The sequence below is a fragment of the Brassica napus genome, chromosome C8 (assembly GCF_020379485.1).
Source record: "Brassica napus cultivar Da-Ae chromosome C8, Da-Ae, whole genome shotgun sequence".
In the NCBI taxonomy this organism is placed as follows: Eukaryota; Viridiplantae; Streptophyta; class Magnoliopsida; order Brassicales; family Brassicaceae; genus Brassica; species Brassica napus.
Window position 1 is genome coordinate 43,841,441 of NC_063451.1, and position 23,160 is coordinate 43,864,600.

At 37.0% G+C, this 23,160-nt stretch overlaps 6 protein-coding genes and 1 pseudogene across 14 annotated transcripts; 5 read left to right on the plus strand and 2 right to left on the minus strand.

Annotated features, from left to right (window-relative positions):
* The first annotated feature begins 1,879 nt into the window (after window positions 1-1,879).
* On the plus strand, window positions 1,880-7,743 carry LOC106415707 (kinesin-like protein KIN-7E). 4 transcript variants are annotated; one of them, XM_013856471.3, is made up of 16 exons: window positions 1,911-2,100; window positions 2,204-2,275; window positions 2,368-2,425; window positions 3,405-3,692; window positions 3,995-4,084; window positions 4,167-4,267; window positions 4,353-4,466; window positions 4,551-4,632; window positions 4,782-4,849; window positions 4,943-5,008; window positions 5,100-5,224; window positions 5,378-5,714; window positions 5,820-5,918; window positions 6,019-6,669; window positions 6,788-7,098; window positions 7,191-7,743. In XM_013856471.3, the coding sequence occupies exons 4-16, from the start codon at window positions 3,473-3,475 to the stop codon at window positions 7,513-7,515; spliced, it is 2,589 nt and encodes an 862-aa protein (XP_013711925.1). In that variant the 5' UTR covers window positions 1,911-2,100; window positions 2,204-2,275; window positions 2,368-2,425; window positions 3,405-3,472; the 3' UTR covers window positions 7,516-7,743. The 4 variants fall into 4 exon arrangements, with proteins under 4 accessions (XP_013711924.1, XP_013711925.1, XP_048621048.1 ...); XM_013856470.3 differs by lacking the exon at window positions 2,204-2,275 and having other exon boundaries at window positions 1,880-2,100; XM_048765091.1 differs by lacking the exon at window positions 2,204-2,275 and having other exon boundaries at window positions 1,917-2,100; window positions 2,376-2,425.
* Window positions 7,744-8,443: 700 nt separating this feature from the next.
* LOC106365235 (30S ribosomal protein S31, mitochondrial-like) lies at window positions 8,444-8,962 on the minus strand. Its single transcript, XM_013804683.3, has one exon. It carries the CDS (start codon window positions 8,912-8,914, stop codon window positions 8,636-8,638), a length of 279 nt encoding a protein of 92 aa, XP_013660137.2. The 5' UTR covers window positions 8,915-8,962; the 3' UTR covers window positions 8,444-8,635.
* A 638-nt stretch (window positions 8,963-9,600) lies between these two features.
* LOC125574890 (ubiquitin recognition factor in ER-associated degradation protein 1-like) lies at window positions 9,601-12,038 on the minus strand. Of its 6 annotated transcripts, none has more exons than XM_048765096.1 (10): window positions 11,944-12,033; window positions 11,489-11,534; window positions 11,326-11,403; window positions 11,113-11,137; window positions 10,974-11,006; window positions 10,764-10,885; window positions 10,544-10,674; window positions 10,239-10,462; window positions 9,898-10,151; window positions 9,601-9,801 (listed from the first exon to the last, which is right to left on the minus strand). In XM_048765096.1, the coding sequence occupies exons 2-10, from the start codon at window positions 11,489-11,491 to the stop codon at window positions 9,703-9,705; spliced, it is 969 nt and encodes a 322-aa protein (XP_048621053.1). In that variant the 5' UTR covers window positions 11,492-11,534; window positions 11,944-12,033; the 3' UTR covers window positions 9,601-9,702. The 6 variants fall into 6 exon arrangements, with proteins under 6 accessions (XP_048621053.1, XP_048621052.1, XP_022563589.1 ...); XM_048765095.1 differs by having other exon boundaries at window positions 9,898-10,154; XM_022707868.2 differs by having other exon boundaries at window positions 9,898-10,154; window positions 11,489-11,536; window positions 11,948-11,981.
* An 85-nt stretch (window positions 12,039-12,123) lies between these two features.
* Window positions 12,124-14,109, plus strand: LOC106415976 (NADP-dependent D-sorbitol-6-phosphate dehydrogenase-like). Its single transcript, XM_013856791.3, has 6 exons — window positions 12,124-12,381; window positions 12,645-12,739; window positions 12,842-12,959; window positions 13,036-13,168; window positions 13,293-13,512; window positions 13,641-14,109. The coding sequence occupies exons 1-6, from the start codon at window positions 12,249-12,251 to the stop codon at window positions 13,869-13,871; spliced, it is 930 nt and encodes a 309-aa protein (XP_013712245.1). The 5' UTR covers window positions 12,124-12,248; the 3' UTR covers window positions 13,872-14,109.
* A 104-nt stretch (window positions 14,110-14,213) lies between these two features.
* Window positions 14,214-15,775, plus strand: LOC106413500 (annotated as a pseudogene).
* A 106-nt stretch (window positions 15,776-15,881) lies between these two features.
* Window positions 15,882-17,360, plus strand: LOC106413501. The gene has a single exon (XM_013854266.3). The coding sequence runs from the start codon at window positions 16,028-16,030 to the stop codon at window positions 16,541-16,543; it is 516 nt and encodes a 171-aa protein (XP_013709720.1). The 5' UTR covers window positions 15,882-16,027; the 3' UTR covers window positions 16,544-17,360.
* Window positions 17,361-20,984: 3,624 nt separating this feature from the next.
* LOC106413502 (bZIP transcription factor 29-like) lies at window positions 20,985-22,646 on the plus strand. Its single transcript, XM_048767011.1, has 4 exons — window positions 20,985-21,793; window positions 21,896-22,028; window positions 22,144-22,228; window positions 22,501-22,646. Exons 1-4 carry the CDS (start codon window positions 20,985-20,987, stop codon window positions 22,644-22,646), a joined length of 1,173 nt encoding a protein of 390 aa, XP_048622968.1.
* Window positions 22,647-23,160: the final 514 nt, after the last annotated feature.

The window sequence follows — 23,160 nt, forward strand, 5'->3', positions numbered from 1 at the left end:
TGATCAGACAAATTTTATTTTGAACTTATTTGTTATTTTATGATAAACTATAAATTTATAATGTCGATTTACATCCAACCGTTCTATATGCATGCACTAAATCACTTTATGATAATCTATTATTTTTAATAATTTACAACATATCACATTTTTAGGATCAATAACTATTTGATGATCCAGGATCTGAAACACATATAATTATTAATGACCTTCCACGAGAGGAACCTTCATCCTATAGAAGATCTTCGGCGGGCTATCGATGCAAATACTGAATGGTATAGGAATGTTGTTCTCCCTAACTCTGGACCACGACAACAAGTTGTGAAATCTTTAAAATGGGAACTTCCACCAATAGGTTGACTTAAGTGTAATTTTGATTATAGTTCTGCCTCTAGAGATACAATGGATGGAATTGGTTGGATTTTAAGGGATGATTTATGAAGATTATTGGGTGCGGGAAATGTTCAAGTACAAAAGATGGAGACATCTTTAGAAGGAGAAGCTTTAAGTTTTTTTATAGTTCTTCAACAAGTTTTGGTTCGTGGTTTGCGAAGAGTATGGTTTGAAGGAGATAACCAAAAGTTGTATACAACTATTAGTTAAAGACCATATGGAATTGGGGAATTTGCTATGCGATATACATTGATTACAACTTCTTCCAGAATGCTCACTGGACTTTGTGAATAGGAAAAATAATCAGACGGCTGATGTTATTGTTAAAAATACTATTCATCAAAGTGTTTCTGCTCTATTTTATCATTTGCCTCCTGTTTGGCTAATTAATTTCTTGTATCATCCTTTTACAATCTAATGAAATTTACCTGGTTACAAAAAAAATAAAAATATTAATGACCTTTTAGTTAAATCACTGAATTAAATGAGTTTTCACCGGCTGGGCAAAGTTTATGTTTTAGAATATAAGAGGTTGAGCAAAGTTTATATATTTTTTTTTAACGTTTGGGTCTTTAACACATCAATAATAACGGGCATGTATGTATAAACTCAACAACAATAGTGGGCTTTTATGTGTAAGCCCACGTGCTTGTTGCATGCATAATTTTGATGTAATGATAAACGTTACCGACTGATGAATTGGGACAAGATAGTAAAATGTGTATGCTGTTGTGGGCAATATCAATTTATTTGATACATTGGTATGAAGGGTCAATTTATTACAGTTAATTTATGATCTAAGAGATAAAAAAAGCTTATGAACTTATGGTTTATTACTCCTTTTGACTATATCTTCTTTTTTTCTTGTTTATTTAACTAACCGCAAAAACTTTTATGTGATAAATGGACCGACAAAGTAGGAAAGCGATCCGTAATTTACGCAATGTTACTTACTTCACGTTTGTTCGGTAAAATGAGATGCCAGTTTGGTTGATTTATTTATTACTAGAGAGTGATCCGCCTAGGAGTTCGGGTATATTATTGATGTCCAAATATATTGATGCAGTTAGGTGAGAACTGATGTGGTGGTTATTAGGTTAACTGATGCGGTGATTATTTTATAAAGTTTGTATTTTTTTTATATACAGTTATCATATCAAAAAGTAGGTATCATGAAAAATATTTGTTGGACTAAACTAATATTAATAGGTCACACTTGTGTTTTAATAGAATAGATACGTACGAGAGAAGGGAAAAACTCTGAACCGTGGAGAGAGTCTCTCACTCTATATAGAACAAACCCTCGGGCACCGGAAACTTCAACGGCTATAAAGCAGCAGCGGTCCTCGTGCCACGTGGCAAACGAGTAGTAAATGAGAAGATCGAAAACATCACTAAAATTTAAGGAAGAAAAAGAAAAGCGAACGGCCACTGCTTTTAATGCACGTGGCAGCTTTCTCAGATTCCCGACAACGTTCCAGGGGTAAATTTGGAATTTCAATGATATCGTTCTTCCACCGCACTCTCGGCTCGGCGAATAGAAAAAAGGAGTGTGAAAGAGAGAGAAAGAGAGAGAGGCGCTTCCCTACGAGATTTGCGGGACCAAATCAGTGCCCCCATTGGTCCCTCCCATGGCGATTTTTTAGAGAGCAGCAGAGGAAGAAGAAGAAGACGACGAAGCCGACGAAGAGGAAGAAGAAGGAGGAGGTACTGTGCTGTGATTCTCTCTTTTCTCCGGTTATTTCGCGCTACTCTTAGAGATCCATCGCGTTCTCGATTTACACTCACTGATTCATCGGGGTTGTTCTAGGTTCCTCATATTCCACCTTCACCGTGCTAATCACTTTTCGCCTAATTTTATAGATCGATTTTGCTATTTTTGGTATTATTCGTGGATCATTTTATCTGGATTTGATTTATATATTCATAGGCTGTGTTTCGCGCTAATGCTAATTTCTGTGGTGGATGTTTCAGTCTTTCAGATCAAAGCTTCTGGAATCACTTTGGGGAAGAAGACAAAACCACTCATTAGGTAAAACAAGCTACCCTCTCTATGTAAATGTATATTATCAACATCTTCATATGAATCAGAGAAGAGATTTAGGGTTTAGTTTTTAGATGGAGAGATGCTTTTTTTAGATTTTTTTAATTTTTGCATTCAAAGTCAAATCTTATATTATATTACATTATCATTCATTTTTTAATGCTAGCTAACTCATTACATTTGTTTTCCCTAGTTACATTTATTGTTTAAGAGAAAACTCAAGTGCACTGGTGAGATAGACTTGTGATTACAACAATTAAGGATATAGTTTCTCTCTCTCTCTTTTTTTTTTTTCTTGTGTCTGCTTTTGCGTGTGTAAGATTACAATTAAAGTACTTATGAATCTGATACTAGCATTTAAACAAAGAAGGGTGGGTTGTGGGGCCATTTTATTACTTGTTTTTCGATTAAAGAAACTTTGGATTGATGATGATGATGCATTACTTCGTTTTCAAGCATTGTGGGTGACCACTACTCAATAAAGTCGGTTATCTTTTTGTTTTTCGTTTCTGCTTCTTCAGTTAAAGGTTGATCACCTTCTAAGTAAACTCTGTTATCATATTTTTAATAACAACCTTATCCCTGTTTATAAGTAATCTCTCTTTCGGTATCTTTTTTCTTTCTGTTTTTTTTTTAAGTAGTGTTTTGAATAAATTTTGAAACTCTGGTCATTTAATTGCAGTGGAATCCACATTTTCTGACATTATGAGTTTGCTTTGTTGAGCTGTCCAAAATTCTCTCTTCTTTTGGAAAACACTAAAGGAATTTTCTATGCATGCTTCTTGTTTTTAGTTTGGTAAGATGAGATGTCTGACCTTTTATCATTACTTTATGGTTGTGTTAGTTGGAAAATAAGGACTCTTTCGTTCTCTTCTCATTCCTTTTCTACTCTTCAAAGCTTTCATCAATCGTCAAAATATCAACGTAATGCACGAATACATCAATCTTAACGTTTGAACTATTTCAGGAAAATTGGCTCGAGATTCCTCTGCTTAAAGAGCTAACTGTTCATCACTGTGATCTGACAAATTACCAATGGGAGCGATTGCTGGAGAAGAGCTGAAGAAAATGGACAAGACACAGGTGCCTGTAGCCCGTGAAGAGAAGATAATGGTTCTGGTTAGACTGAGACCTCTGAACGAGAAAGAGATCTTGGCTAATGAAGCTGCAGATTGGGAATGCATCAATGACACCACCGTTTTGTATAGAAACACGTTGCGCGAAGGCTCAACTTTTCCTTCTGCATACACATTCGGTAAGGATTGCTTCTGTTGTTTATAGTTTATATTACGACTATATACTAAGATAAACTTCATTTTTTAAATTTGTTTCTTTGAAACACCGAACAGTATCTGTACTGCGTCTTATAACAATCTTACCTTTCATCCAAAACCATCTTGGGCGGTATATTTTGTTCACAGTACATATTTTTCACTGTCTTAACCTCTCCAAAAACTTATTTCTACCTGGCCTTGTCTCCTTGAATTTTAAGCTTAAACATCATATATGTGAGTTCATCTGTGGATGCTCATTTCTCTTTTGACATATTGATGACAGATAGAGTGTACCGAGGTGAATGCCCAACCAGACAAGTTTACGAGGATGGTCCCAAGGAAGTTGCTCTCTCGGTTGTCAAAGGAATCAACTGTAAGCTTCTTTGATTGTTGTGATGATATATAGATATCGATGGCATCAAAAGCTAAGTTTTCAAATAATTATTGGTTCCCAGCTAGTATTTTCGCATATGGTCAGACGAGCAGTGGAAAGACATACACAATGACTGGTATTACCGAGTTTGCCGTGGCTGACATATTTGACTATATATTTAAGGTACTGCCAAAAATTCAAGTCTGATATTTTTCTCCATACTAAGATATGTATTCGCCGTTTTCACTAATTGCACTGGACGCTGCAGCATGAAGATAGGGCGTTTGTTGTGAAGTTTTCGGCTATAGAGATATACAATGAGGCCATCCGAGATCTTCTCAGCCCGGATAGTACACCACTGAGGCTACGAGATGATCCTGAGGTGAAAGATTATTTGTCCTTACTGAGAAGTCTTTTAGTTAATAACCTTGCGTGACTCTTCACTCTTGTCGTCTATTCCATTCAGAAAGGAGCCGTCGTTGAAAAAACAACAGAGGAAGTCCTGAGAGACTGGAACCATTTGAAGGATCTGATCTCTGTTTGTGAAGGTATTGACCTCAGAAAGTCCACCCATTTTCCATTACTACGAGCCATTTGGTAGTTTTGTAGTTTGCTTATGCTTTGAGACAAGTTTTCATGTATAAAATGCTGTCTGAGAAGGATCTCTTGTCACGTTTCCTCGTTGAACTTTTTGCAGCGCAGCGGAAGATTGGCGAAACCTCATTGAATCAGAAAAGTTCTAGATCTCATCAAATTATTAAACTAGTAAAGCTCTAATCTATCAGTGGATGATCTAAGGAACAAAGATTTATCTCTTTTATAGCTTGGTGCCTTATCTTAGTTGTTAATTTTTTGTAGACAGTTGAAAGCTCTGCTCGTGAGTTCCTAGGCAAAGAAAACTCAGCCACTCTCATAGCGAGTGTGGTATGTACTTATCTGCTTTATCTGTTTTGGGTCATAATGCTCTAAATTTTTCCCAGTCATCGTGTTTGTGGTCATTGTTCTTTATGTACAGAATTTCATTGATTTGGCCGGGAGCGAGCGTGCGTCGCAGGCCTTATCAGCTGGTGCAAGACTCAAGGAGGGTTGTCACATCAATCGAAGTTTGCTGACTCTAGGAACTGTGATACGCAAACTCAGGTGTGGAACTGTACTTTGGTTAACAATACCAAAGTTTTTTTAACATTTGCCAGAGTTCAATATTGATGAAACAAAAGACTGGTCTTACAAGCTTCTCTATTTGTTTTCTGAGAGATAATGTGCATTAACGTAAAGACTATCAACATGATGCAGCATGGGAAGACAAGGACACATCAACTATAGAGACTCCAAGCTCACACGCATTCTTCAGCCGTGTTTGGGGGGAAATGCCAGAACCGCCATAGTCTGCACGCTGAGCCCAGCAAGGAGCCATGTGGAGCAGACTAGAAACACGCTTTTGTTTGCCTGCTGTGCTAAGGAAGTCACCACGAAGGCGCAGATCAATGTTGTTATGTCAGACAAAGCTTTGGTGAAGCAACTACAGCGTGAGCTAGCCAGGCTCGAAAGCGAGCTGAGAAACCCAGCCCCTGCCTCCTCAAGTTGCGATTGTGGGGTTGTGCTGAGAAAGAAAGACCTTCAGATACAAAAGGTATGTGCTTCAATGAAAACCCAAAAGTAATTCCACAGATCCGTTGGCATGCTTGGTTGATTAATAGGTAGTTGGATCTCTGATTAAGGTTATGATGTTGTGCAGATGGAGAAGCAACTCGTAGAAATGACTAAACAGCGGGATCTTGCTCAGTCTCGGCTTGAAGACTACATGAGGATGGTTGAACAGGATGATTCTTCGAAGGTATCAGTTTAATCGACATATAATCAAATAATCTAATAACCTGCAGATGTGATTGCATTTCTGCCTCAACCGATTGCTTATTTTCTTCCCTTTTTCGAAGGCTGGAACTCCACATTTCCGTAACCGTAACAACAAGTGGGGCGATGGTTCAGTGTCAGAAACATCAGGTGTGGTTGATCCAGACAGGACTAGTTTCATATCAGATGGCACGTCCACGCCTCTGTCGACTGCAAGAGCTCCTATTAGGTCTCACCCTGACGAGGATCTAGAGGAAGTATTGTCTCTTGGTCGTTCAGGAGATCAATCTGAAGAATATTGCAAAGAAGTACAATGCATTGAGGTGGAAGAATCAGCTAGTGAGATTGTTTGCAACGATGAAGGAAGGGCAGATGCAGAAACACATTTGGGCCAGAGTGCAACGGCAAACGGTGGAACAGGTGTCGCTCAAAATAGGAATCCGTCAAGTGTTAGAAGCGTTAGGGTGAGGAAGAGTTGGAGCCGCGGAGATACTGCGCCGGGGACAAGCACTCCCCCTGACGCCCTGGAGATAGACTACCCTGGAAGACCGGAGGTTCATGGTATTGCGTTTCCTGAGTTAGAGTCTGGCTCTGGTAATAAATTGTTGAGGAATGATTCAATGTCTTCTCGCGGAAGCGATTCCACTGAGGCTCACAGCGTCGGAACACCGATGGTGGGAGAAGATGGAGGTATCACCAGCATCCGGTCATTTGTTGAAGGGCTCAAAGAGATGGTAAGAACCACCTCTTTCTTTTGCTACGAATGATTGAACTTCTGACGCCAAACTTTGTGTTCAGGTTTTGGATCCTTAGATGGTCAAAGTTTCTTACAGTCAAGCTTTGTTGTTTCAGGTTTCGGATCCTGATAATTCGGGAAAATTGGGGAATGACATTAGTCTGGAGGCTATGGAGAAAGAGGTGTCCGGGACGATGACGAACTGGGCAGAGGAATTCAACAGACAAAGGGAACAGATTCTGGAACTTTGGCAGACATGTCATGTCTCGTTAGTGCACAGAACATACTTCTTCTTGCTCTTCACGGGAGATCAAGCAGATTCGATATACATCGGAGTAGAGCTAAGAAGACTCTCCTTTATGAAAGAAAGCTTTTCTCAAGGAAACAAAGCCTTTGAAAGAGGACAAACGCTCACAGTAGCTTCAAGGTTAGTTAGTTCCTTTAGCATTTTGCGTTTGCATCCGCAGAAAAACAGCTAGTGTTTTATTTTACCTACGCGTTTTTTTGGTATCGTTGTAGTTTGAAAGCACTTCAGAGGGAGAGACGGATGCTAAGCAAGCTGGTTGGGAAGAGGTTTTCTGTAGATGAAAGGAAGAGGCTTTATGAGAAGTTTGGGATCGATGTTAACTCGAAACGCCGGCGGTTGCAGCTGGCAAACCAGCTCTGGAGTATACCCAAGGACATAACCCACGCGGTGGATAGCGCAGCCGTTGTAGCGAAGCTCGTAAGGTTCGTGGAGCAAGGAAGAGCAATGAAGGAGATGTTTGGTCTGAGCTTCACGCCTCCATTTCCGACAACTCGGAGATCTCTTACCTGGAGAAAAAGCATGACCACGTTTTTCTGAACGCGTTCACATCAATGTTTTTTAAGGTTGTATATCTTTTAGGTGAGTTTTTGTTTCTGTGTTTGATGAATTAGATGTTTGAACAGCTTAACGTTGATCTCTCAGTTTGTTTTGCTATAATGGGAGGGCTTTTGATTTGGAAACAGACGAGAGATTTATCTGATTGTGATCCTAGTTCTAATCATCATTGGTTATGTGCGTTATATATAATATCAGACTTTTCTCCTAGTTTACTGCAACGAATAATCTCTTCACATGAGTAAGGATTGGAATTAGTTATGGCATTTTTAAAAGAAAACGTTTCAAGCCCAATGACTCCTAAAATGTTCATCGAGTAACAAACGAGTTTACTTCTGCTTTTAAGTAAAGAACGCAGTCGCTATGAAAAAAAAAGAAACACTCTTTTGAAAGTGAAAACACCCAGCTCCATCCTAACGCAGGTTCAAGTACAGAAGATGGAATCCAAATACTCAAAATAAACTCAAGAAAAGAGAGACGTTAAGCAAATAACGTAACAATCAATTATCAAATCACTCTAAATATCGTGAGTGCAATCATCTATGATGGTTAACTCAAGATGATATCTTGAAACTAGATCCTCTTCAAACAACAAAAACAAATAAGCTAAAATCATGAAACTTTCTGACCTCTCCTGCTTGTACCATTGATCCATGATGATACATATTTAAAATAAAACATTAAACGAAACCAAACGAGTTTAACACAATCGTCCATTAAAATATGCAATGAACATCTTCCCAGGCTCTAGAGTTTTGGTATTAACTAAACTATCCTACATTCAACCATCCGAACATGATTCAACATTCGTCTGTTGTGTGACACACATTCTATCACACCAATCTGGCTCGGGTCTACAATCTTCCTACACCAACCTAACTAGACAACAATCTACGATGGTAATGGTCAATTAAAAAACCAAAAATAATTCCTCCATGAAAATCAACATTCTTCTGCACAAATTGGCATCAATCCAGTAACATTTTATTCAATCAACACAGACGAGTTTATACTCAATGATTCATGAAGAAGAAGTAGACAGACAAATTAAAGAACTGGAAAGTCACCAAAGGAGAAAAAACCGTAACGATAGTGAAATTCTTCAGATGAGCTTGAAAGGGAGAGGCCAAGGAGTGGACCTGGGAACCTCGAGCTTGTCTTTGATCCTCTCAATCATCTTCTGCTTCTTCCCTCTCGAGTTCCCGTACGATCCTTTGAACCTTTTCCCTTTCTTCGTCTTACTATCCCCTCTCCCGCACACTTCCATCGCCGCCGCCACCGCCGGGGATAACGAAGAACACCTCTTCACTGCTGCAGGCGTACCGTGCGCCATCATAATCCGCCGTGTCATCGCGCCGCACCACTGCATCGCCGCCGCCATCTCTCTCTCTCCCTCTTCCTCTCCGTCTCACACTCTTAGACGGAAACATTTCTAAAACCCACAGGGTTCACCTTTGGGCCAGAAATTAGGATGAATGGGCTTCGATCGTGAAAGCCCGTTAAGGGCCCGTTAAGTTCTCTCCCCCTCTTGTTTTCAGTATGTCCCCTCCTCCCTCCACTACTCACTGTAAACGATCGAATCAGAACACACGACAGATTCACGTGGATGACTTGGTGAATCTCAATCTACGAGGCCCTCACTAAACCATCCTATCAAGGTAACAACATACACATAACATGTGCTAATATTGCTAGACAAGACAAGGTCAAAGGCTAAAGCAGTGTGTTCTCGGTTTTGTTGGTCGTTGCATGGCTACCAGTTCCTGATTTTGCACTCAAAGCTTTGCTTGGAGAAGGTGCCACTGTGGTTCCTGAAGTGCAGAAGGTCTTACCTGTAAGAGCCAAAGAGCTTGGCTTTGAGTTCAAGTACGAATACGTGAAAGATGATGCACTCAGAGCCATTATGCAATAGAAGCATCCATCGTTATACCTTTGGTCACGTAAAAACAAAGACAATTCTTTCACAATTGACATTTCAGAAATCAGAGATCTCAGATTTGTATAGAAAATAACTCAAAAGAAGAAGACATGACTTGATTCAATTTCCAAATCACAGACCCTGCGACATATCAAGCAATGAATTTATTAAATTATTTGATTCGAAGTACAACGAATACTTATATAGTACACGACATGAGAGGATCATAAAATAAACTGAGCAGAGACTGATCAACCCCTCAACGAATACTTCTTCCCAGTGAAAGCTTGGAACTTAGGCTCTTCTTTCTTCTCCTCTTCCTCTGCTTTCGTCTCTTTTCCAGCTCCAACCTGAAAGAAAAACAAATAAAAAAAAGGAACATTCATTTGTATGTCTCTTCAGTCCCATTGCATGTTCTCAATTATCAGAAAGTTTGAAAAGAGTACCTTTGGAGCTTCTTTTGGGGCACGGTTTGCGTTGCCTCCAAACACAAGCTTTCCTTGAGCCTGTCGAGCAGAGCTACCACTTGCTACAGAAGCCTGTCCATTCCCATTAGCAACAGCAGGCTGTTTATCTTTTGAGCTAGAGGAGGAGGAAGAAGATGCAGGTGGCGGCTCATACGAAAGAGGTCTCCCATCTAACCGTCTTCCAGATCCCGTGAAAGGGTTGAACTTTGGCTCAGGTTCAGGCACAACTTCCTCTGCTGAATTTTTTTTTTTTTTTTAAAACATGATAATCTAACAACTTGAAAAGCTAATAGTAACTACATCTAATGAGAGAAACATACCTTTTGCCGGACCCTTAGCTGCAGCAGGTGCTGTTTTGGGACGTTCAGGCTCCTTGTAATCAAGGGGAGGTGCAAAATCAACCTCACAGTCCGTCTCTATGATGCTGATCCCATTAGCAGGCTTTGTTTCAACTATATCTATAAAGTACTTCTTATTGTTGTATGGAACCATTATGCTATCCCCAGTGGTTAAGCATGAGTAGTTCCTCAAAGCAGTCTCCAATCTGCAAAGGTTTCATTCTTTCATCAGCACAAGACACTATCTAAAGCAATAATCAACAAGACAAAGTAGATGAGGGACTCACATGGCTTTCGGATTAGATATATCCAGGAAGTCCGTGGTGTGCGGCTGTAGCTTAACATAGGTTCCCTTTGGAAGAGTGACGTTTCTGACTTTCACAATGTCTCCTTCTTGCAGCAGCAGATTCTGCATCATCTGGTAACGTATCAAGGTAGCAAAACAATCAGGCCTCATGATGAAAGAGTGTTTCAATTGACAATCAAACGAGGAAACTGATAACTTACCCAATATGGCATGTAAATCATGCCTTCTTCAGCAATGAACTCAAGGACTCCACAGTGTGTAACACGTTCGATTCCAGCATTACGAAGCTCAAACAGCATTGGATAGTCAATATGCAGAGAGGCTGTAAAGTTTCCCCCAACATTAGTAGTCTGATATAATTATTAAAACCAACTCCTAAAGAGAGAGAAAGAGAGAACATATTGGCATACCGAGACGGTCAAGGGCTGATGGTGGCATTATAACTGAAATAGATTTTAACAAACACAAAGTCAAACTCGAAACATGAATAATATAAAATAGTAACAATTGACTGGAAACAGACATGAGAAAAGAAAGAAAAAGTCTTACTCTTGTCACCACTCTCAATTTGGGGCTGCAAAAGAGAGAAAGAAGCAGAAATTAGGAACTCAAGCATTCATAATTCAAACTTTGAAACTCAGCGTTGTTATGAATTCATCAGACGACTACGGTTTCAACATAACACCGCACACTCTCAGATTAACTTATCAAATGGAAAGTAGAGAGAGAGAGAGAGAGAGAGAGAGAGATGTAATAAGAAACCTTGTCGATAAAAGACGCAGGATAGCAACGGTAAGTCTGCTCAAAGGTGGTTCCATGGTAATGGTATCCGTCGAAAAACTGCATTGTGATTATTGATTGAAGATTAACGGTTAAAAGAGAAAACCTTTGTGGATAAAACAGGTTAGAAAAAGAAAGCACTTACCATAGTTTAGGTGGTAGATAAATAACGCAGACAGCCAACTTTCAACCTAGCCAAAACGTCACTTATATAAGAACCACTGAGAGATCCAAAAGCATAATCCTTTACATAAATTTAGGGAAAGGAGAACAAGGGCACTCATAAAGTTTAGGGTTTCACATGAATTAGTTCACCAATTCGAATCATAAGAAAACCTAGATTCGAAGAATGATCTAGAATTCGCAGAATCCAACCTTACCCACAAAGATTAAGATGCTTATAAACCTAACTAAGCCACCAATTCTTATATTATTCACCCCAAATCTGAAGAATCCAATCACAACAAAATAAGCTATTTGGTAGGTATAAGAGCGATACAAACACAAAAGCAGAAAACTTGGAATCGAAAGCTAGCTTTTGAGATTATCAGACGAAAACTAGAGATATCGAATCGATTGAGCTACCGATTGGAGAATTACCTGAGAGAGAGAGAGAGAGAGAGAACAATTGATGAACCCAACACCGAAGCAAAGTAAAATTGGAAACAGTGATTATGCTTTATACCAAACGTTGCGTATTTCAATTGGGCCTACACATACGATATTAGTTAGCCCATTAAGGATGAGTGATTGTCTTGCCCATTAGGCCTAGATGTAAACTCCTACGTTTGAGATCATCTTCTTTTTAAAGATCTAAACAACGTGTGCGTTACCAAAAACACTCGAGTGACAACTCTCAATCCGACCAGATATTCACCCTATCAGGAAGAAGAAGAAAGCTGAAAATGGAGATAACCCTGAACAGTGGATACAAGATGCCGATCGTCGGCTTAGGAGTGTGGAGAATGGAGAAGGAAGGGATTCGAGACCTCGTCATCAACTCCATCAAGATCGGTTACCGCCACCTCGACTGTGCTGGTACTCTCTTACTCTTTCTCTCTCAAATCTTTATTTGTTTCTGATTATTGTCTGTTGAATAGAGTACTCCGGTTTGTTGAAACTGTTTTGAATAGATTTTGGAAAATGTCTAAACTGTAATAGTTGTTAATTTGAAAGTGAATCACAAGTTTCTCCCTGTAGATCTTGGCATTTATCTGCAGTCACAAGTTTTTTTTTTTTAAATGTAATAAACAAAGCTTGATTATATTTGGGAGTCTTATGTATGATTTACTTGGGCACAGCTGATTATAAGAACGAAGCTGAAGTTGGTGAGGCTCTCTCAGAAGCATTCAAGGAAGGTCTAGTCAAGAGAGAGGACCTCTTCGTTACTACCAAGGTCCCACCCCCACCCTCATTCTACTTATCATTTAATCTTAAAAGAGGAGAAATGAGAAAACTCTTGAGCTCTGATCTTTCTTTGTTTTTTTTTTGTTTGCAGCTATGGAACTCAGACCATGGCCATGTTGTTGAGGCGTGCAAGGACAGTCTCAAGAAACTTCAACTTGATTATCTCGACCTTTACCTCGTTCATTTCCCCGTTGCAACTAAGCACACTGGTAACATTCTCTTCCTGTGAGACCACTGCTTTTTTTTTTTTTTTGTTTCCTCCTATTTGACCATGTGCTTTTGCAGGAGTTGGAACCACCGACAGTGCTTTGGGCGATGATGGAGTATTGGACATAGATACCACCATTTCTCTTGAAACTACATGGCATGACATGGAAAAGCTTGTTTCTATGGGTCTTGTCCGCAGCATTGGAATCAGGTATAAGCTATCTATTCAAGGAAGAAAAGCATCTAAATATTTGATTTTTTTTTATTATTAAATACTATTTATGATGCGAATACTCACAATATCTTAACCACTCATTTTGTTTCGGTTGTTGCAGTAACTATGACGTGTTTCTAACGAGGGATTGCTTGGCTTACTCCAAGATCAAGCCTGCAGTGAATCAGATAGAGAAACATCCTTACTTTCAACGTGACTCTCTTGTGAAATTCTGCCAGAAGCATGGTATTTGTGTCACAGCGCATACTCCTCTGGGAGGTGCCACGGCCAATGCAGAGTGGTTTGGTACCGTGTCATGTCTCGATGACCCAGCTCTCAAAGTAAGGCCCAGCTTATTATTTGTTTGGATTGAAACAGTTAAAACACTGAACATTTTGAATAAAAGGTCTGGTGTTTATGTCTGAAGAATCCTCCTTCTTCTTCTTCTTCTTCTTGTTGTTGTTGACAGGAAGTGGCGGAGAAGTACAAAAAGACAGTGGCACAGGTGGTGCTGAGGTGGGGGATACAGAGGAACACAGTGGTGATACCAAAGACATCGAAGCCTGAGAGGCTGGAAGAGAATTTTAAGGTTTTCGACTTCGAACTGGCTAAAGAGGACATGGAGGTGATCAAGAGCATGGACAGAAAGTACCGTACGAACCAACCGGCCAAGTTTTGGGGGATTGATCTCTACGCTTGAATGATTGAATGAATGGTGATCACCACGCTCTTGTCTCTCATGAATCGCAATCTATTATGAATAAGAGAAGAAGCTAAGCCGTAGCTTCTTCACCTGTGGGGGAACATTCTCAATGGTTATTTAAACTCGTATGTTAGAACATGTTATGGTTTTAATATTTTCACATTTGATGCTGAAGAAGAAAAAAAAAAGTGGCTGTTTTTCTTATTATACACAATGAAAATATCTTTTTGAAAAAGTGTAGTCTTCACACAAAGAGGAAAAAGACGAAAATGCCCTTGATGTTTGTTATTGGCTAGAGGTAGATAAGTACTGAGCTTCTTTCATCTTTTAACCTTGGTCATGAACAAGAAGATCATGTCCATCCTCGCCAAGAGAGACGCTGCAGTACTCGAAAGAGACCAAGCTTCCTCTGCCAAAAAGGAGGCCCTAGCCAGGCCCGACCCGAGAGTTCTGTAGACTACAAGCAAAAACAAAGTTTGGACCGCTATAGTTAAATTTTTTTATAAAAATAGCCTTAGAGATGATCGAATCCTTCATAATTTAGAGAAGAAATAGAGACTAAACCAACTAACCTACGTAAAATTTTGAGAAATTTAAGTTGATAATTTACTTAAATAGATACGGCAGGAAGCTAGTGCTTCTGTAGCTTCCTATCAGGGCCGCTACTAGCCCTAGCAGCTCCGGAAGAAGCTCTTCAGCAACGGGACAAAGCTCTCATATAGAAGGATGAAGCATTTGCTGCGCTTCAACACCATGTCAAAAGTCTCAACTTTGCTTTGTCAGGAGGGAAATGTTGTGAGGGGGATGATGGTGAAACCCACAAACTTGTTGCCTTTCCCTCTATCAACAGCCAACAAGAAGAAGAAGAAGAAGAAGAAGAAGGTGACCAAAAGGAAGAAGGAGAACAAACCAAAAGGCAAGAAACTGGGTGATGAAGATCTGAACCCTTCTCCTGGAAAGAAATTGTAAAACAAATTGGTACTGTAACGACGTTGGTTTAATCTTTGATGAGAGGAGGACAATGCAAGTGCTTGTGTGCACATGCACAGACTCTCTGCACATCAGTGTTACAAATGGGGGAAATGGAGGTTGGCAATCGTCTTGCTGCACAGCCACCTTGTCGTAACACCCATTACCGCAGGTGCCAAACAAGAGGCACTCTAGGGTGGGAGGGAAGAAAATGAGCGGAAACGTGTTCTCGAGGTTACTAAGCTGTTTAGTAGCAGAAATGATATGATCTGTTGTGTACTGTTGATCTAAAAGACTATTGGGCTAGGCATAAAACTAACCGCTACATCACTATCAAGTAGCTAGTCTCTGGTGTTCTCTCTTGTGTTCTTAATAACCAAGTTTAGTTGTTTGTCGTCTCTTTGTCCATAGTGCTTGTGTATAGTGTTAGTTATGTTATGAACGGGAAAAATGGTTTGAAAACTTAGGTAGCACTGGAGCTTCTTGGGACGTCCGATTCAGAACCGGAATCAGAATCGAATGTTTGTCGAAGCTCCTGAAATTTGGCTTCTGTTTAGAAATCAATCTTCCATTAAAAAAAACTCAATGTCATTTATATAAAATTATGTTTTTATTTTATATAAAATTCAAAATTAATAGTATTAAAAAATAGAAAATAGAAAATATGTAGATATGAAAACTAATATAATAAATTATCTTTGTGCATAATAATTCTTTTACAAGAAACTTTGCATATATATTCAAATATATTGTGACAGATATTTGTGAACTACCAAAAATAATTAATTTGATAATGCTTTTTATAAGCTTAATATGTTAGCAAGTCAACTAAATGGAATACAATCACTAAAAATGAATGAGTTATTTTTTTTTTGAATCATATATTTTTAGTCAAAAGTTATATATATTTATATTGGATATACGCTTCTAACATGCACCCAACTCTTAGCATTTAAAAACAAAAATGGTTCTAGGCTTCTATACATCCATGTAATATAGCTGAAGACTAAAGAAATATTTGTTTTTGACTTAAAAAAAAGAGAGTAAATTTTCAGAGTAGAAATCTCTAACAATAAGATTACAGAATCTTCTAGCTTTTTAAAAGTAAAAATCAAAACTGTAGTTAACGTCTACCCTTCACTCACACTAGTGGTCTAATTTTTTTTTTTTTAAACTATCTGAAAATGGAGAGGGGTCAGGAGAAAGGCACTGAGAAGCAGGTGGAAACGGCAGAGATGGGGTGGTTAGCCAAAACGAGATCTGTCTTGGAGATTCCAAACCCGGTGATAGTCAAAGTTTTGGTGATAAGCAGCTCAGCTACGTTCACATCAGGAATTGCCTTAGCCTTTGAATGGTTATTTCACGGCAGGAGCCACATTGGATTCGGGTGGATCATCTACTACGCATTGTTCTTGATCTCCCTTCCTCTTCTCCTCTTGATTGGTCTCCGTATCCTCATGGCCATCTCTTTCTCTAACCGCGGCTCATCTAGTCAGATTGTTGACTCAGTCGCAGCAGCAGCCAAAGAACCGTGTGCTGAGGAGGCGCAGCAAACTGAAGAAACGGAGAGAAACAGTTGCCGGAGTTTAGCTGTTGTGGTTGATTTTGACGAGAGAAAGATGAACAGAGACGAGAAAACGCTAAAACGCGCCGTTTCATTCCCTTCTCATGGCAAAGTAAGATCATGTCGTACTCGGTAAAGAACAAAAATGAAAAAAACTAATGTTGTTTAGCTTTTAGTTATCAGATTGATCCAGGAATCTAATAATAAAAATAATAAACATGTCTGTGAAGTTTTCTTTGACATTCTTTTTCAATGATCCTCAGAAAAATCGAATTTAGTAGACTTTTTCTGTTCTGTTTTGTTTTTGCATTACGAGTGTCACGAAATCGTAAAGTTCATGAATATTGTCACGTGTCATGACGAGTCCATTCAACGAAGTTGCGTATGTGTGGGTTCCATGTGCCGCGTCAATGTCTCAACAACCCACACGTGCGGTGATTTCGAAAAGTTTCATTTTCAACGATTAGTTACGAGATGACTGGAGTCTATTTGAAAATGATTAGATAGGATTAAAGAAAAAAATCCCCAGTTGACTGGACCCTTGGAGCTGGGCCTATGCACACGTACATAACATTAAACTCTATGCTAAAATTATTTTAAACAAGCGGTATCAAGCTAAAGACTGAGAGCATATCATTTCCGATACTGCGAGTTTGCATCGTTTTTTAATTCAATAAATTCTGGAGCAAAATTCATAATTTCTTAGGGACAGAAACAATATTCTATTGTTAATTTTTTTGTTCGTGTCTACTGAAACTCGAACCTAACATTTTAGAAAAAAAACTTTATTAGTAGAGTTACAATCCCGGATAAAATTTATGAATGATAACTATTTAAATGATACATTAGATATTGCTAAACTAGTATTTAGCTCTAAATTATTCGACTAAAAATGGTTCACTATATTAAAAATGGTTCACTATATGACAGGTTTTATCCCATCAGCTCTTTGTTTGACCAAAAAAAAAGGGATTTGAAGTTAATTCATCTACTTTATTAAAACAGAAATACATATATAGAATACCCCTAAAAGTTACACAATATTTACAGTCAAATGCCGTTAAAATTTTTAATTTGTCTCATGTTAAATATGACTGTATTTTCCATATATTAATTGTTTTTCTAAAATAACTGAAACGAACTGTAAAGAAGTAAACAATTATTAAATGGCGGTTGTTTTTTTATTCCAGGTCGACAATGTTTTCCTTACCACCATATTGGTTCCCCTGCAATTTCAAAACGATGTAAATCTTATGAATAATTATATACATTGTCAAAAATCAACTCATAGCAACTAACAAATTTAAATGGACAACTAATAATAGATTAAAATTCACAACCAACAAATAAATCTAGCAAATCTGCAAAATTTCCTATTTAGTTGCTACATATCAAAAATATCATAAACAAAAACATCAATTTGGAATCCAGAATATTATAATTCCCCTATAATAATTACATTTACGCCTATAATAAACAAACAAGCACAAAATCTTAGATAAACAATCACATTTATGCCTATACTTGCGGAACAAGCACGAGATCTTATCATTTTTTATTTCAAATCATAACCATTAAGTATTTAAGGAAAATGTAATATATGATGGCACACAAAATTCAACAAAATTTTATATTTTCCTTTTTTACATTTTTTAAAAAGTTTAGCTCACATATATTTATGAATTAACTCAATTTTTTTGTCAGTGTGATCAAATGCACGTTTGCTTTTTAATGACTATTAGGGAAATTATGTTACATCAATATTTGTATTATGTGATGTATTTTGTCATCATTTGTATTATAATTTTTATACATTATATAATGGTATAAAAAATATTTCATTACATTACGTAAACAGAGAAAACACCCGCTCGGTCGGGTGGGTCTACATCTAGTTTGGTTTTATAATGTAGTGTTGTGTTCAATAATTGATTTTAAATCTTTTATCGAAATCTTGTATTATTGGTTGCTATAAAATTATGAAATATAGTGTTATTGGTTCTAGTATTTACAATCTTTTCACTAAAATAAGGTAAAATCCATTGTTATTCAATTTAAGATTTAAATCCAAGATTTAAAATCTTGTGTTATTCATGTTTGATAAAAAAATTCAATTCCTTTGACTTAAAATATTTTCAATGGATTTGAATACAACTTTATGTGTAAAATATTTGAGTCAAAATCAAACATATCTAAATAAATCATATATCTTAGATTGTAAAATGAATCAAAAAATTTAAAATAGGATAAAATTTAAAATCTACCGTATTTTAAATCTGATAGAGTTGATTTCAACTTATGTAACTAATAACACCCACTAAGCTCTTTGTAAATGTACTTTACAAAAAAAAACTTAAATCTCTTTTTGGAAGTATAAGGAGGTGTTATTCAATAGGTGATTTATAATCAATTCTCAATTGTAATCAATTAAAATTTTAAATTTAAACATAGTTTTTAGTTAATGAATTCTAAAATTTCTGGAGTGTACCTTGAATTTTGAATTCAATTATTTGTTCATGAGAATTGACCAAAAATTATTTGAAATTAATTTTAAATAATTATTTTAAAATCTTTTGAAGTTGAATAACACTAGATTTTAAAAAATGGATTTAAATCATTTGTTGAATAACATCTCATTTTTACTAGATTTATAAATACCATATTTAATAAGACTAAATTTAAAATAAAATTTAGAATCATTTGAATAACGATGGATTTTACTTAGATTTAAACTCTATTAAAATATAAGTTTGAATAACACCGCCTAAAGCTTTTTCCTGTCACATGTAGTATTCTGGAATTCATTATTCACTCTATTAAGTTTTCTACATTAAGTATTTTTTTGTCTTATTTAGTGTTAATTAATGCAGTCATTGACAATGTAAGTCCTGGACAAATCTGATTGGTAGAATGGTGGTATAAAAAGGAATTACAATTCGAAAGTTGAATAAATTAATTAATATTCAAAGTTCCATTTACGGAAGATTTCATTCAGCAAAGAATTAAATTTATATTACCATTTAGTACACACACCTTTTTCATCTCACAAAGTGTACATCAACTAATTTATTTTTTATTACAATACCAAACTTATAATTACACCATTTAACACCCTCAACTTAATAGAATTTTGGTTTTTGATTAAATATTACCCCTTAATACAAAGTATTAGTATTAAAATAGTAAAATATATCAAATCTGTAAAACTAAATTTACGACTAAGAGATAAACAAAAACTTTTTTTTGTAGGCTTTTAAATATTGTCATATAAAATATAATTTATTAAAAACTAATGTTACCTAGTTAATATTATTTTTTACGGATAATGTTTAAAAAAATCCATTTGATAAGAATTTAAAGGTTCTGACAATATATAAAACAATAACATATTAATAATAATTTAATAAAATTCATATTATTTATTAAACGTGAATATTTCAAAATGTAGCACATATTTAAAATTTACTAGGGCTATAAATTCTGAGTTTTGCTATCTAAAAGATGCATAATATGCTTGAAATAGTAGCAAATTTCTTGAATCTAACCTAAACCCCTCATAAAGTTTTAGACTACCGTAAATCTCTATATTTGGTGAAATTTATGAACAAGAATTTTTATATCTTTATAATATGAAAAAGAAATTGTAGGTATTATATTTCATGTGACTCACTAAATCATATACTTTATATATATATATATATATATATATATATATATATATATATATATAGCCAAATAACTATCTGAGATTTGAATATCCTACTAATTTTTCACAAAGTTCCTCTAGTTTGTGAGTAGTCCATTTATCGAGGATGGAAAATAAATATGATGTTATGTGTGTTTTATGGAATAACTTATTTTTCAATTGGGGAAAAAGATAATTTATTCTCTAAATTTTAAATTTAATGGTGAACTATAATGAATTTTTCGATTTAAGTAATATACATACAAATAATATATTTACAGAATAAAAAATGTACCAAAATTATAATTTGGAAATATAATGTATTTAATTTCTTATACAAGATCTTAGGATTAACTTTAGTTTTTCACAATGGAGTTCTGTTGATAAAAATAATAATGAAAAAAATTGTGTACAAACTAAGGGAAAGTTAGAAGAAAAATTGGTAAATCCAAAAAGAAGGGAGGATGAATGTTGTAAAATATCTAATAAATGATTCTTCTATTTTTGTCAGTACATAGCATGAACCAACTATAAAAGGTGGTGCAAGGGGATTGAAGCAAACCAATATACATCAGCAGCTTAAGTTATTTGTTCATTGACTCCATCGTTGAATTCCTGAGGTATTCTTCTTACCGCACTTTCTTTTCGATCGTTTCTCTCTGACTTTAACGCTCGAGTTTTGCTTATTTAATCATTATTACAATCATTATATTTGTTTCTCTTTCATTCTCTCAAAACAACGTAAGAAATGATGATGATGATTCTAACACTTTTTTACGTTGCTTATTTATCTGTCGATTTTTTATTTTGGTTTCGGTAATTAAGAAAAGGAGTGATATGGAGACGAGTATTAACTCCGATGTGTATAATGCAGATAGTGACTTTGTTAACCATGGATCGCCAGGCCGAGAACGTTCCTTCCCAGACAAGCTTCGTCCTCTCCACCCAATTCCCGTGTCCTCCCAGTGGCCAGAACAGAGGCAGCATGCCGCCTCCTCGTCGGAGCTCATTGCCACCCCTTCCCCCAAAGAGACCAACAACAACAACAACCACACGTCATCAGCAAATCGGGTTGCAGAATTTCAACCCCGGACCAAGGCTCCTCCCCCCTCAGTCGCCTGTCTTCCGCTCATGGACCCCCATGAGTAGTCCTGCACCGTCATCGTCGTTCCAGTACCTTCAGTCAGCGCCGCCGGTGGCTTACCACAACGCGGCGTTGCCTCCGAGGCCCCCAACCACCTCCGTCAGTGCTCGCGGAAGTGCCTACAGCGGTAACGACTCAGCTGTTTTCCCCTCTATGGATGCTATGAAGATGATCTATCCGGAGCCCATAGAGATGCCCGTTGGCGTGAACTATTCAAAGGAAGGCCATGGGGAACCAGCCGGTTTCATGGACGAGCAAGTCTACATGGACCTGGATGAGATTTTTGATTTTTCTACTAAGGATGATGACGTGGCGAGAATCGGTAGCGGATCTTCTGAGAATAACAAGAGAAACGCGGGTGTAAAGAAAAGAGCAGCACCTTCGAGAAAAACGAGAAGGAAGAGTGTTTCACCATCAGTGGATTGCAATAACCTCAACAATTGGAAGTCCAGCGTGGCGATTGAAAAAGGGATGTTTACTGAATCTCAAATGAATGAGATTGCGCGCTCCAAGACACTCCAAAAATACGTTGTAACTGATCCTAAGTATGCCAAAAGGTAATTAAAAAAAAAAGCTACATAAGAAACCATGTAGTAATATTATGTGTGTATATAGAGTCATATATACATCTGATATGATGATATCTTCCATCATTTCAGGATGTTGTCAAACCGGGTAGGAGCACGACGTTCAGTCAAGAGGACGGCGCAGCACATTTTAAATTTGGAAGAAAAGGTACAAACTCTTGAGAAAGAGGGTGCTACACTAACTGTCCATACCAGCTTTGCGGAGGTGAGACAAACATTACATTAGCAACCAACCAACTTACTTTATCATTTTTTTTTAAACGGTTCCTGAAAGATATGTTTTCGTTAAAGTTTGTGTCTGTTGTTGTTTGCATTTACAGAAAAAGAAATTGGGCCTGGAAGAGGAGAACAAGCAGCTAAGGATTCGTCTTAAAGAAATCCAGGACCAGTCCAAACGTGCTAATGGTACGAGCATCTTTAATTATATAGTGATTCGTTCTTGAATCTATATATCTAGTGAATGTACTGCAGGGCTCGTTGTTACTTGCATTTTAGACCTTTGCGCTTATGACCTCACTTGCATATAGTAGTAATACGTAAATATTGTTGAAACAACTTATAAAGAAAGCTTGTTCATACTTGTGTTACCATTTCAAGATATGTAACTGTAGAATCTATATATATATATATATATATATATATATATATATATATGTGTGTGTGTGTGTTGTGTGCAGCCTCGAAGGAATGTAACAATGAAGAAATCAATTGGGTGAAGCAGAAGGGAGCAGAAGAGGTATTCCCAGACTGGGATACGACAATGGACGAATTCTTGTTGGAGCAACTGAACGAGTTAAATGAGGAGCCGGAGACGAACTATTAGGGAATCCTAGAGTAATTAGGATTACCTAACATAGAATATATTCGGATAAGGCCTTTGTTAAGCAGACATTAGCTTTGTATAAATAGCGTTGTATGTTCCTCTTATCAATCGAAGTCAACAGTTTACAATATCTCTCTACTTTACATGGTATCAGAGCAATAAAATCCTGAAACCTAATTTTATCTGTTTTCTCTATCCGAAGTTCGGAGTTAGAAAGCTAAACAATGGCGGACGACGTAACTTTCTCCGCAAGTAAATCTTCAACAGCTCAAGTTGAGCAGGGTAGTAAGACGGTGACGTCTCCATACTCTTTATTCGCGTCAGATAATCCTGGTGCCTTGATCACTTCTGTGATGTTCACGGGTGATAATTATAATGAATGGTCAACAGAGTTGGTTAATGCTCTAAGGGCTAAACGAAAGTTAGGGTTTATCGATGGTACTATACCAAAACCGTCGTTTGATGATCCTAATCTTGAGCTTTGGTCTTCTGTCAACTCTATGATTGTGGGTTG

Coding starts and splice junctions, on each gene's coding strand:
- LOC106415707 (XM_013856470.3), top strand. CDS start 3,473: ATGGGAGCGATTGCTGGAGAAGAGCTGAAGAAAATGGACAAGACACAG. Junction 4,268..4,352: donor TATTTGACTATATATTTAAG/GTACTGCCAAAA, acceptor TGGACGCTGCAG/CATGAAGATAGGGCGTTTGT. Junction 5,919..6,018: donor AACAGGATGATTCTTCGAAG/GTATCAGTTTAA, acceptor CCTTTTTCGAAG/GCTGGAACTCCACATTTCCG.
- LOC106365235 (XM_013804683.3), bottom strand. CDS start 8,914: ATGGCGGCGGCGATGCAGTGGTGCGGCGCGATGACACGGCGGATTATG.
- LOC125574890 (XM_048765092.1), bottom strand. CDS start 11,381: ATGGAACCACCTTTGAGCAGACTTACCGTTGCTATCCTGCGTCTTTTA. Junction 11,138..11,325: donor CTGCGTCTTTTATCGACAAG/GTTTCTTATTAC, acceptor TCTCTTTTGCAG/CCCCAAATTGAGAGTGGTGA. Junction 10,675..10,763: donor TGATTTACATGCCATATTGG/GTAAGTTATCAG, acceptor ATACGTTACCAG/ATGATGCAGAATCTGCTGCT.
- LOC106415976 (XM_013856791.3), top strand. CDS start 12,249: ATGGAGATAACCCTGAACAGTGGATACAAGATGCCGATCGTCGGCTTA. Junction 12,740..12,841: donor ACCTCTTCGTTACTACCAAG/GTCCCACCCCCA, acceptor TTTTGTTTGCAG/CTATGGAACTCAGACCATGG. Junction 12,960..13,035: donor CGTTGCAACTAAGCACACTG/GTAACATTCTCT, acceptor GTGCTTTTGCAG/GAGTTGGAACCACCGACAGT.
- LOC106413501 (XM_013854266.3), top strand. CDS start 16,028: ATGGAGAGGGGTCAGGAGAAAGGCACTGAGAAGCAGGTGGAAACGGCA.
- LOC106413502 (XM_048767011.1), top strand. CDS start 20,985: ATGGATCGCCAGGCCGAGAACGTTCCTTCCCAGACAAGCTTCGTCCTC. Junction 21,794..21,895: donor GATCCTAAGTATGCCAAAAG/GTAATTAAAAAA, acceptor CCATCATTTCAG/GATGTTGTCAAACCGGGTAG. Junction 22,029..22,143: donor TCCATACCAGCTTTGCGGAG/GTGAGACAAACA, acceptor TTGCATTTACAG/AAAAAGAAATTGGGCCTGGA.